Source organism: Triticum urartu, chromosome 7A, assembly GCF_056163025.1.
Source record: "Triticum urartu cultivar PI428250 chromosome 7A, HENAU_Tu73, whole genome shotgun sequence".
Lineage (NCBI taxonomy): Eukaryota > Viridiplantae > Streptophyta > Magnoliopsida > Poales > Poaceae > Triticum > Triticum urartu.
This window is the reverse complement of record NC_141879.1, coordinates 646,991,285-647,004,613: the sequence shown is the minus strand read 5'-3', so window position 1 is coordinate 647,004,613 and position 13,329 is coordinate 646,991,285. Positions and strand designations below refer to the sequence as shown.

The following is a 13,329-nucleotide window of genomic DNA, read 5'->3' as shown; positions in this document are numbered from 1 at the left end:
TTGAAACACCCGAGCTGGTCAGTCAATTTCGCCCCATAAGTCTCTGTAATGTTCTTTATAAAATCATCTCCAAAATGTTAGCATTGCGGTTGAAGAATATCTTGCCTGATATTATATCTCCCACACAAAGCGCTTTTGTTTCGGGAAGGATGATTATGGATAACATTTTGATTGCTTATGAATGTGTGCATAAGATCAAAAATAAGAGAACTGGTAGTGGCCTTTGTGCAGTAAAATTGGACATGCATAAAGCTTATGATAGGGTTGAATGGTCATTCTTACATGATATGATGTCGGCCTTGGGTTTTCATGAACACTGGATAGATATGATGATGGCATGTGTGACCTCTGTTAAGTACAAAGTAAGATTTAATTCCCAAGAGACAGAAGTTCTTGTTCCTACTAAGGGTTTAAGGTAGGGAGATCCTATCTCCCATTATTTGTTCCTCTTATGTGCGGAAGGTCTTTCTAGTTTATTGCAGTATGAAGAAGAAGCTAGTGGCATTGAAGGAATCAAAGTGTGCAGAAATGCACCATCAGTATCACATCTATTATTTGCTGATGACTCTTTGATTCTTATGACAACAAATACCTTAAATGCAGCTTCCTTACAGCATGCTCTAGAAACCTATTGCCAGAGTTCGGGACAAATGGTTAGTGTGAACAAATCAAGTGTGTTCTTCAGTCCAAACACTTCGGCTGTATCTAGGACTGAAATTTGTCAAATCCTAAATATTGATACTGAAACCTTATCAGATAAGTATCTTGGATTGCCTGCATTGGTGGGTGCAGACCGGAGTTATTGTTTCAGACACTTTTGTGAAAGAATCAAGGAGAGGTTAAAAGGATGGATAGAGAAACAACTCTCCACAGGAGGTAAGGAAATACTTATTAAATCCGTTGCCTAGGCAATTCCAGTGTTTGCAATGTCTGTATTCAGTATTCCGAAAGGGATCTGCAAGGAGATCACAGATATGATTGCGGAGTTCTGGTGGGGAGATGACGAGGATCGTAAAAGAATGCATTGGTATACGTGATGGAAAATGTGCTATCCCAAAGTTGAAGGTGGCATGGGGTTCAGGGACTTGTATTCATTTAACTTAGCAATGCTCCCAAAATAGTGTTGGCGCCTTATTACTAACCCGGAGTCCCTATGTGCTCGAGTGTTAAAGGCAAAATACTACCGAAATGTTGATTTACTTCATGCAACACTTAAAAACGGTGCATCATTCACATGGTAGAGTGTGATGAAGGGTTTGGAGACTTTCAAGTTGGGATATATCTGGCGCATTGGTACTGGAGAGAGTGTTAACATTTGGCAGGATCCATGGATACCTGCAAGTCCAGACCGAAAGGTAATCTCAAGCCGGGGCCAATCTCTTGTAACTTCAGTTAGCGAGGTACTGGATCCTTATACAAGAACATGGGATGAAGAACTCATCAGATCGATCTTTAATCCAGTTGATGTTCAAAGGATATTACATATTCCAGTCAATACTAGCTCTTTTGATGATTTCATTGCATGGCATCCTAAACGTAACAGCATTTTCACTGTTCGATCAGCGTACAAAGTGCAATGGGAGCGATCTTTTAGGGCACATGCAAATAGGACAGGGCGTCCAGCAGGCTCTCAAACTCCGGAGATTTGGAGGAAACTTTGGAAGCTCAAGCTCCCACGTAAAGTTTCTATCTTTTGTTGGCGGGCCTTGCATGGAATAATCCCCCTAAAATCCATTCTTGCTAATCGCCATGTTGGAAGTGAAAGCGGGTGCCCAATATGCCATGGAGGGGCCGACGATATTAAACATCTTCTGTTCGGCTGCATTTCATGCGAAGGAATTATGGAGAAACTTGGGAATATTAGACATTGATGAACAAGCTATGGAAGGGCAGCGATCAGGATCTGTGGCACTGGAAAATTTGCTGCTGATGGACGATCGCTCGCTTGCTCTTCAGCCAGGCTTAGATGTTAAACAAGTCATTGCAGTGGGGGGATGGTATCTGTGGTGGATCCGTCGTGAGATCACACACAATGGTTCACCTCCACTAATCTCCAGATGGGCTATGTCGGTAATGGAATTGCTAACAATTTCAAGGAAGCAAATCAAAAATCCCGAGATAACCAGATACAGAGATGGACGAAACCGGAACCGAAGTTTGTCAAGGTGAACGTTGATGCAACATTTTTTGAGAATGAGAGGGCGGGGGCAACAACAGCAGTAATCAGAGATGACAAGGGGAGGTTCTTTGCAGCCCAATGCACCTTTTTACCGCACGCCGTGGACGTGGTATCCTCTGAAGCTCAAGCGATGAGGGATGGACTTGTATTAGCAAATTCCTTGGGCTTTCCTAGAGTTGAAGCTGAATCAGACTCTACAACGGTGATAGAACAATGCTCAGGCCAAAACAGATGATGGAACAAAAGTAAACTCAAAAGCGTAAAAAAGACAATGCACTGAGACAACACGCCTCCCATAGGAGGACACCGACATCAGCCATGTCACACCCGTCTGTGTCGAGGGCTTTTACCGGGTTGGAGCGAGTCAAATTCAACAATGTCGTGATGAAGGCCAAGCTGGTCGATCGCCTTGGTGCACGCCGAAGCCTCTTCTGGTAGCAAAGCCCGTGCATGGTCCAAAACATCAGCTTTGGCCGCGCGAAAGTCGCTCGGATCAAACAAGACCACCTCGCAAAGAAAAAAGATCAAACAAGACCACACATACTGCAAAATTCAGCTCAACTTACCAAGTTTTTGTTGCATTATATCCTTGCATATTCTGCAAATCTCAGCCCAGAACAATTGACTGCAATACATTCTTGCATTATACTGCAAAATTCAGCTCGAATTACCAAATTTTCCTTTTTGAGAACGTGAGGCTTTGCCAAAAGGTGCCGTGAACAATGGGCTTTGCAGCTTGTGGGCTGTGAGGACAACAAAAAGCCTAATAACGCGGCAAGTCATTAACCCTAGCTCAGGCAGGCCCAGGCCGCACGCGCACTCTGCTTCTCCGACGACGAGCGACGGCGGCGCGGGCGACACACCAGCGAGCGGAGCGGCGGCGACTCCGCGCGGACCGCGACCAGGTTTGACCATCAGCCCGTCGCTCCCGAATCCCCAGCTCCGAACCAAGCTTGGAGTGACAACATCTCCGATCGATCAACCTCGCAGATTCGTCGACGCCATGTCGTCGTTCGCCGGCGTGTCGGTCGTCGACGGCGTCGATCTGTGCCCCCCTTGCGCCGGGTCGGCCTGCGAAACCAGTGCGGACTGCGGGTACCACCTGCTCGTGGTCCAGGACTACTCGCGCGCCAAGGAGAAGGCGCCTACCGGGGAGAGCATCATCTCCCGGCCCTTCAGGGTCGGATGCCACACGTGGCAGATCGAGCTCTTCCCCAACGGCGACAACCCGAGCTGCGCCGACTTCGTCTCTCTCTACGTCTGCCGTCTCGACGACTATCTCAACAATGCCGTGGATGCCAAGTTCAGTCTCAGTTTCGTCGACCAGGCCGAGAAGCAGAAGCCGGTGTACATTCTTGGGACCGAGACGTGCAGCTTCCCCCATGGCGGTTCCCGAGGCCACCGCAAGTTCATGAGGAAAGACGCCCTTGAACGGTCGGAGAATATGAGGCGTGATGGTTTCACCGTCCGCTGCGACATCATGATCTGCTGCGAGGAGGATGATGCCAGTGGCACCGGCCCGCCTCGCTACATATGCCAGCATTTTAGCACTCTCCTTGAGAGTAAGGTGGGTGCTGATGTGACATTCGAGGTCAGCGGCGAGACGTTCGCTGCGCACCGGTGCGTGCTTGCTGCCCGGTCGACGGTCTTCATGGCGCAGCTCTTTGGCCCCATGAAGGAGGGCACCACGTCCAGTGTCATACGGATCGAAGACATGGAGGCAAAAGTGTTCAGGGCTTTGCTTAGGTTCATCTACACAGATTCATTCCCTGAGATGGAGAAGGAATGCGTGCGGGAGGAAGCACAAGATGTGGAACAAGGACAAGAAGAGGATGAAATGCATCTGCAATGGCTGCAAGGCTTATTTACGGCGGCAGACAGATATGACCTCCAACACCTCAAGTTCATCTGTGAAAAGCGGTTGTCTGAGGACATAGGTGTGAGTTCGGTGGCGTCCACTCTTGTTCTGGCCGAGCAGCACGACTGCAGCGGGTTGAAGATGGCGTGCTTCAAGTTTATTCAAGCTCAATCTTCCTCCTGTTTGAAAAGGGTAATGTCAACTAATGGCTGGGGGCATTTAATGACGACTTACCCCTCTATTTTGAATGAGGTCATTGCCAAGCTTGCTTCGAAAAAGCGTAAGAAGCACTCTACATAGATTGTAGTTCTGCGTCTTGCTTTTGTCTCGTCCTGTAATTTGCCTATATGCTGCAGTATCAGAAATATCCAACATATGGGCAAATTGTCTCTATGCAATGGATGGTCTGTTAATTCAGGTGTAGAACTGCATTGCAGCCCTGTGCAAGTTCCCTAGCTAGTCAGTCTTATCCTCGTGTATTTCTCTGTGCACTAATTGTGTTGTATATTATTGCTCTGTGCCTTCTTCATGATGTACTCCGTAGATGGTTTTGGGAAGGCATTTTATGAACCTAGATTTATGGGAAAGAATTTGCAAGACAAAACAGGGGTCTCCAAGAATTGTGGTTACAGTGACAATGATAATGTGAAAATCTTGGTCCAGTGCCTAAGAACCTTCTCCTAGTTGCTTGGGTATACTTTTTCTTTACATTATTTATCATAAAATCCTTATCTTCCTCACTCTGGTTGTTGTTTCATAATACATTAGAGACAAGTTTTGCATCTACTTTGGTAAGAATTTGATGATCTCTGCAATGGTTACCATCATCCTGGAAAATTCTCCTGGGGTGCTATTCATTACCATATACCACAATCGCAGGTTCCAAGAAATTCTTCAGCCTTCTCCACTAGATAAAACTGCTGGGAGCTACTCACCTAATATATCGTTTTGATTGTTTTGCGCAGTGGTCATCACTTGAGTGAATCTTTTATGGTGAAGTGGGGTTTAAAATGTTTGAAGCTTCTGGATGGCTTCTCTTTCCTCCCCTCGTGCAAGGCTGGTTCACTACTCGGAAATATTCAGCTCGTTGAGATCGCACTTGAGATGGAAAAACCAAAATGATCTTCAGGTAGATAATGGGAGTACATTATCTTCATATTGCTGATTATATAAAAAAAATACTGCATCTGCTGTTCAGGATGGTTCTTTTTCTTCATGTGTTCCAGCCTTACAGGAGTTGGCTGGCAGCAAGGACATGACAATGGAATGTTTGGGTCTTCACTACCTATGACTGCACATTAGGTAACTCCAGGAGCTCATAAATCATCCACAAAAATTTCTGTCTGGAAGGAGTTCTTTTTTGAGAGGAGGATTTGTTTATTGGAAGAGAAAGGTTCTTATTTTTTTCGGGTTTCATCATTAATTGAACCATGCAATAGATTTGGCAAGCAAAAACACAATGCCTGATCCAACCGATCATAATTACAGATGTTCATTGCTTGTACATTCATTGGTTGAAGTATTGCCTTGTTTAAATTCATGAATCAACAACATTAATCCATGCGTTTCAGTGTAGTTCCTCCCAATAGTGCACTAATCTAATGTGAACCTTGTATGTTTAAATCTGGAGCTTTTGTTTCGATAGACCATAGAAAATGTGCTAGTAGTTGTAGCTGGAAGTAATGTGATTCCATAGCATGCGATTGCCTGAAAGGAAGGCAGAACCAGGTAGAATTATAATCGAATGAACCGTTCCGTCTCCAAATTCCTGACAGAAGAAATTATGCGAACCTCATTCATTATTCATATCAAACTAACATACATTTCTCAAGCATTGTCCGTGGGGAAACAATCAAGTTATATAGTTAAGGAGTCAAAGCACATAAACTTTCTATGAACTTCCAATGATTTCCACCAAAGCTTTCTCTGCAGTTCGGTAGACTATTAAGTTTGAATGTATCAGAATAATGCTACTACTAAATTGTCAGAAAAGCCAACAAACTCCCTCACTACGGCCACTACAAGAGGCTTCAATATCATGCCGATGCAGTTATGCGGAGTTGGCTCTCGAATTCTACACACCAAAAATGGCATCTGTGCGAGGAAAACAGGCCAATGGCGGATGAGACCTGAGCTCCGGCTCTGAATTGAAAAATAAATACGCAACTGGCCAGCATGAATTCCTCTGCATGGATAAAAAAGGAAACAGATGTGCAAGCGCGTGGGACAAAAGAAACGTTGTAAGAAAACAGTGCTCATTATGAGCGTTTCAATGGAACTGAGCATGCAACGAATCAAAGTCCGGAAGCGCGCTTGTCCAGTTCATCATTGTCTGGAAAGCAAAAGGGTGTAACATTAGCACTGACTACCTTTTGGTGTCAGCAGATTCCTCTCAAGTTATTGCAGCTCTCAAAGCTAAGAAAGTTATCCTTAACTTTGAGCCAGTCAGCTCGTTTCTGCATGAATATTGCTAGTTAGTATTAGGCAACAAGTCGATGACATAACTTGTTTGCTTTGCGATGAGCCTGATCGAAGTATTAAGCACTTATGTTGTTTGACGTGTGATCTCTAGACATCATTGGTCTGAGTTTAGCCATGACTCTGAACTACAATTTTAACATCACGCTGATGATTGTTCTGTTAGCCGTTCATTCATTGGTCCGGGCATGCACTCCTCGTTGCATTTAGCATGTTCACATGGGCATCTCTTTATGAAATCCGTGTGTTTTCAGGGGAAAGCAAATTAAGCAATGAAGACAGGCATGCGCTATCTCTCTTTGGGATCTTGTCGAGCATGAATCAGTCCATGTACCTGAAGGTGTATTATTCACTGCTGGGCTCCGGACGCCATGTACCTGAAGGCCAACACCAACTGGTTTCTCAAGGCCTGGAAGACGGTAAACTCTTGGCAAGAAACACAACACAGCATACGCACTAAATCTGCGGATGTGTTGTTCAAACAGATCATGTTTGGCCTTCCTTCCACAGTTCCAGCTGGAAACTCTCAAGTGTGTAGCAAGCAAGAAGAACAAACTCCAACATTTCAGCACCGTTCAGCAACTGTGTGTAAATTGAGCGCGGTCACTGGACCATTTTACTTGACCAAATCCGCAACTAAAAGCGCAAGAAGAAGAAAAAGGAGGCACGGCAGATATTTTCATGGGTTCAAAGAGGAGTGCTAGTGGGGACATGCAACCATGTCATTTGCCTGATGTTTTGTTGAATCAGGTCAGATGCTTATAAACTACATCAGATGGTAGAGAAGCCGAGGGGAAGTTCCGTGGGTCTAACAGGTAACAGCTCATGATCGGGAGGGGCAATTTTCCTAGAATAACATTTGGTCCAGTCGGTGCCCTCCAAATTTGTGGCAATTCCTGTGGAGAATCACGCACGAAAGTCTTGTTAGATAATAACAAAAAATAAACGAGACATGGAGACACGGATTTTTACGTGGAAACCCTTGCGGGAGAAAACCACGGACGCACGAAGGCGCAATCATTATGAGGAGGAGTATTACAAGCACGAGACGACAGACCGTCTGAGGTGCGACTATATGGGGTATATAAAAGGGGCAACACATAGGAGTCCTTGTAGGACAAGTAAACGAGTTGTACTCGTACGCGTCGACGCCAACGCAAAAGCCCACACCGGTTGTACTACGTCTAGTCCAACCCGGTACTAGAATTTGGATCACAATTTAACAATCTCCACCTTGAGCCAGATTCCCTCCAGTAGTCGAAGAAAGTGAATAGCTCCATCCAAATCAGCATAAACACCTTGTGCGTCAAAGTCCATAGGACTAGTGAGAAATACCAACTAAGCCTGAGCAAAGCTCAAACTTATTGGTTGGAACTGGCTTTGTCATCATATCAGCAGGATTATCATGAGTACTTATCTTGCATACCTTCAAATTGCCTTCAGCAACAACATCTCGAATATAATGAAATCTGATATCAATGTGCTTTGTCCTCTCATGATACATTGGATTCTTTGTAAGATATATGGCACTTTGACTGTCAGAAAATATGGTAGGGCAAGATGAATCTCCACAAAGCTCGGTGTATAAACCTTTCAACCAGATAGCTTCTTTGCATGCCTCAGAAATAGCCATATACTCGGCATCAGTAGTGGAACAAGTCACAATAGACTGCAAAGTTGCTCTCCAACTCACAGCACAACCACCAATGGTGAAAACATAACCTGTGAGTGATCTTCTCTTATCCAAATCACCGGCAAAATCAGAATCAACAAAACCAACAGGTCCATCTCTAGATTTCCCAAACTGTAAATAAGCATTAGAAGTACCACGCAGGTATCTGAAAATCCACTGAACTGCTTTCCAATGTTCCTTTCCAGGATTAGCCATGTATCTACTGATAACACTCAACTCATATGATAAATCCGGACGAGAACAAACCATGGCATACATAAGTGAACTAACTGCACTCGAATAGGGAACTCTAGACATGTACTCAATATCTGCATCTGACTTAGGACATAAAACTGATGATAATTTGAAGTGTGCAGCTAACGGAGTACTTACTGGCTTGGCATTATGTATATTAAAACGACGAAGAACTTTATCAATATATCCCTTCTGACTTAGATATACTTTTTCAGACGGTCTATCTCTGGATATTTCCATGCCAAGTATTTTCTTTGCTGCACCCAAATCCTTCATCTCAAATTCATTACTCAATTGCTTCTTTAGTTCATTAATATCTGACATACTCTTTGCAGCAATAAGCATATCATCAACATAAAGGAGCAAATAAATAGTTGAACCTTTAACAGTTTTCAAATAAACACAACTATCATAATTAGACCTTTTGAAACCTTGAGAGAGCATAAAGGTGTCAAATCTCTTGTACCACTGTCTTGGGGATTGCTTCAATCCATAAAGAGATTTCTTTAACTTACAGACAAGCTTTTCTTTTCCAGGAATAACAAAACCTTCAGGTTGTTCCATATAAATATCCTCTTCTAATTCTCCATGTAAAAATGCACTTTTAATATCCAATTGTTCAAGCTCAAGATCATGCATGGCAACAATACTGAGTAAAGTGCGAATAGAGCTATGCTTCACAACAGGAGAAAAGACTTCGTTATAGTCAATACCTGAAATCTAACTGTAACCTTTAGCAACTAACCTTGCTTTATATCTTGTCTCATCATTAGGAGAAACACCTTCTTTCCTCTTGAAAACCCACTTGCAACGAATAGGTTTCTTCTCTCTAGGCAATTTTACTAAATCCCAAGTGCCATTCTTTTCAAGTGATTCCATCTCATCATGCATAGCGGTCATCCACTTATTACTATCACCAGAAATAATAGCCTCGGAATATGAAGAAGGCTCAGAATTACCTTCAATTTCTTCTGCAACAAATAAAGAAAAAGAAACAATATTGCACTCTTCAATTAACCTGTCTGGTTTATTAATACCCCGTCTAACTCTGTCACGAGCAAGATTCCAACTGGGTGGAACAATAGGCTGATTTGGAGTGGGAGTGACATTATCATCATTAACGACGGGTTCATCATGTGCATCAACAATTTCATTACCAGATGTATCACCTGAATCAATAACATGCTCCACCTGAACAGTAGGCTCCTGAACAATAGGCTGCTGTTCACTCTCAACGGGAACATTAGTAGATGAAACATCATGTAACATAGCAGATTCATTAAAGATAACATTTTTGCTAATAACAACCTTCTGGGTTTCAGGATTCCACAATTTAAAACCTTTAACACCAGACTTATAACCAAGAAAGATGCACTTAACAGCCCTAGGCTCCAACTGTCCATTATCAACATGAGCATAAGCAGTGCAACCAAAAACTCTCAACTGTGAATAATCAGCAGGTGAACCAGACCATATCTTAATTGGAGTTTTCTTATTAAGAGCAATAGATGGTGACCGATTAATAAGATAACAAGCAGTGGAAGCAGCCTCAGCCCAAAAACGCCTATGCAAACCTGCATTGGACAACATGCAACGGGCTTTGGAAATAATGGTCCTGTTCATACGCTCAGCAACACCGTTTTGTTGAGGGGTATAAGGAACGGTGTAGTGTCTAACAATGCCTTCAGACTTGCAATAATTCTTAAATTGCTTAGAACAGAATTCCATACCATTATCAGTGCGAAGTATTTTTACCTTCTTTTCAGTTTGTCTCTCAATCATAATCTTCCACTCCTTAAAAGCTAAGAATGCTTCATATTTATGCTTCAAGAAATAAGGCCATACTTTTCTCGAATAATCATCAATAATAGTCAGCATGTAACTAGCACCACCTAGTGACTTTCTGCGACATGGTCCCCATAAATCAGAATGCACATAATCAAGAATACCTTCAGTTGTATGGGTCGAAGTATTGAACTTCACCCTCTTGTGTTTGCCGAAGATACAATGCTCACAAAATTTCAATTTACCAGGTTCATATCCATCAAGAAGACCTCTCTTATTTAACTCTGCCAAACCAAGTTCACTCATATGTCCAAGACGCATATGCCAATGGTTAGCAGCATCACAATCAGAATTCTTTGAAATAGCTGGAGTAGCGTTACCTGACACGGTAGAACCTCGAAGGTAATAAAGACCGTTGGTCGAGCTTAAGTCACCTTTCATCACAACAAGGGAACCTTTGGTGACTTTCAAAACACTATCTCCACCTGAATACTTGTATCCCTTTGCATCAAGGGCACTCATAGAAATAAGATTTCTCTTCATCTTCGGAATATACCGAACATCTGTCAAAGTTCTGATTATGCCATCAAACATCTTGATTCGAATAGAACCTATGCCTTCAATCTTGCATGGTGAATTATCAAAACCCAAAACGGAACCAGCAGAAGTAGTGGAATCAAAAGTATTAAACCAATCTCTATGTGGACACATATGAAAAGTGCATGCAGTGTCAAGTACCCACTCATCATTGGTCTCGGCACATCCAACAATAACGACAAGAGCATCATCGGAACTATCATCACGAGCAATGTTAGCAGAATTTTCACCTTGTTTGTTACCTTTCCTCTTTTCTTTATTTTGCAACTTGAAACACTCTGAGATGTCATGCCCGTCTCTCTTGCAATACCTGCAATATTTCTTGTCTCTGTATTGCGACCGGCCCCTGTAGCCGTTTTTACTTTTGCCTCTGTTTGCATTATTGGAGTTCTTCTCCTTTGTCCTGCCACGAACAGATAATCCCTCGGCTTGGGATGAACTCGAACCATCATGAGGCACCATTAATTTCATCTTCTTCTTAGAGTTCAAAGCTTCATAAACTTCATTAAGTGTGAGAGTATCACGACTGTATAATATGGTGTCTCGAAAATTGGTATAAGAACTTGGCAGTGAACAAAGTAACATTAAAGTAGTATCTTCCTCTTCATACTTAACCTCCATTGCAGCTAGATCGGATATGATCTCTTTAAATTCGGAAATATGATTCAAAACATTACCTCCCTCGGGTAACCTGTGCAGGAATAATTTTTACTTCCTGCAAAATATTATTATGCAAATGGAGTTGAATTTGTGACAAAGCCTTACAATCAATTCTTTTCTCCTCAGCAGTCCAGTCCTCAATTCGGTTCTTCCCAAAACTATCCAGTGCTACATCATAGTCGGCCTGTGCCAACAACGCCCGCATCTTGACTTGCCATAGGGTAAACCTTGTGCCATGATCCAGCAGCGGAAAATCGTACTTCATGGATGCCATGAGTTGATAAACTGTGCACACAGTAGTACAAGTCGTAGAAAAATTCTTAATAGAATTTAATTAATGCGGAGCAACGGAGTTAAAAAAATAGCACCTGAAAACTCTCGGTGGCTGTAGCAATTGGTAGAGAGAAACAAATCTGATTTACTAGTACTCAATTGTACTAGCCTTCACGTGAAAAGTAGCAAGGCTACTACCAAGATCGATCTTGAAAAAAGTGAGTAATAGTAGTACTTGGCTTCTGTCTTCACGTCATGATCGGGAGCAGCAGCACCACAGGTGATGCCCTCGGGACTTGAAGCAGCGGCTCGGTTGATCTTGATCGGAAAGAGCGGCTGCTCCCTTGCTGATATGAACGCGTACGGCGAGGAGCAGCGAAGGTCTGGCACACGCAGCTTTTTAGGGCGGCTCAGCAGCAGAGGAGGTCAATCTCCTGTCGGTCTTGGTGACGTGCGGCTGCAGAAACTCTAGTCGGATTCGACAGATCGGCCGGACGCGTGCGGCGGCCGTAATCCTAATCTCTCGTCTCAAATCTTGTATCTGTAAACTTGGCTCTGTATACCACTTGTTAGATAATAACGAGAAATAAACGAGACAAGGAGACACGGATTTTTACGTGGAAACCCTTGCGGGAGAAAACCACGGACGCACGAAGGCGCAATCATTATGAGGATGAGTATTACAAGCATGAGACGACAGACCGTCTGATGTGCGACTAACACATAGGAGTCCTTGTAGGACAAGTAAACGAGTTGTACTCGTGCGCGTCGACGCCAACGCAAAAACCCACACGGTTGTACTACGTCTAGCCTAACCCGGTACTAAAATTTGGATCACAATTTAACAAGCCTTCCCCATAGGGCGAGTATCACGGCACGGGGCATTGAGATAGATATGATCTGTCAGGTTTGCCGGCATTTGAATGAGGATGGGGAGCATACATTTCTGCGATGCAAGGAAGTGCACCAAGTATGGCGTCTGCTGGGCATGGAAAACAAAAGATGCAAGCTGGTGGAAGCTTCAGGTCTAAAGGAGATGCTGCATATGGCACTGCACATGGGAAGCAAGCATATGATCAAGAGTACGGCGCTGTTGTGGACGTGGTGGAAAACGAGGAACGAAATCAATGCTGGACAAGGAATTCTGAAAATCGATGAGGTGGTAGCCATGGTAGGCAGATGTGTAGTCGAATACGAAGAATTCTACCTTCCGCATCTGAGAACTAACCTAACTGGGCAGTGGAGCAGAAGCGAAACTGCCGGTCACCGTTGTGGGAAAAATCAACTGCGATGGGGCTTTCGATCCAAACAACAATGCCAGTGTGGCTGGGGGAGAGGCTGAAGGGGGCTGTGTTAGGTGGCAGCAGCAGGTCGTCTCCACAGGGCAGCTGCTGCTTTACAAGCTGAAGCGATTGCATGTCTAAGCAGCTGTTCGTGCCGCAGCAGACCGGGCTATCCAGCAACTGGAGGCGGAACCAGGCATGAACCTCAGGACTTCATCCAAACAGCCCCTATGTCCTAGAACTTGCACATGATAAAGTAGCTGACACTCTTGCAGCTCATGGTACGAAG

The 13,329-nt window shown here is 43.8% G+C and overlaps 1 protein-coding gene across 1 annotated transcript; it reads left to right on the top strand.

Moving 5' to 3' along the window:
• The first annotated feature begins 2,951 nt into the window (after nt 1–2,951).
• LOC125524996 (BTB/POZ and MATH domain-containing protein 2-like) lies at nt 2,952–4,893 on the top strand. Its single transcript, XM_048690021.2, has 2 exons — nt 2,952–3,084; nt 3,170–4,893. The coding sequence occupies exon 2, from the start codon at nt 3,183–3,185 to the stop codon at nt 4,335–4,337; it is 1,155 nt and encodes a 384-aa protein (XP_048545978.2). The 5' UTR covers nt 2,952–3,084; nt 3,170–3,182; the 3' UTR covers nt 4,338–4,893.
• Nucleotides 4,894–13,329: the final 8,436 nt, after the last annotated feature.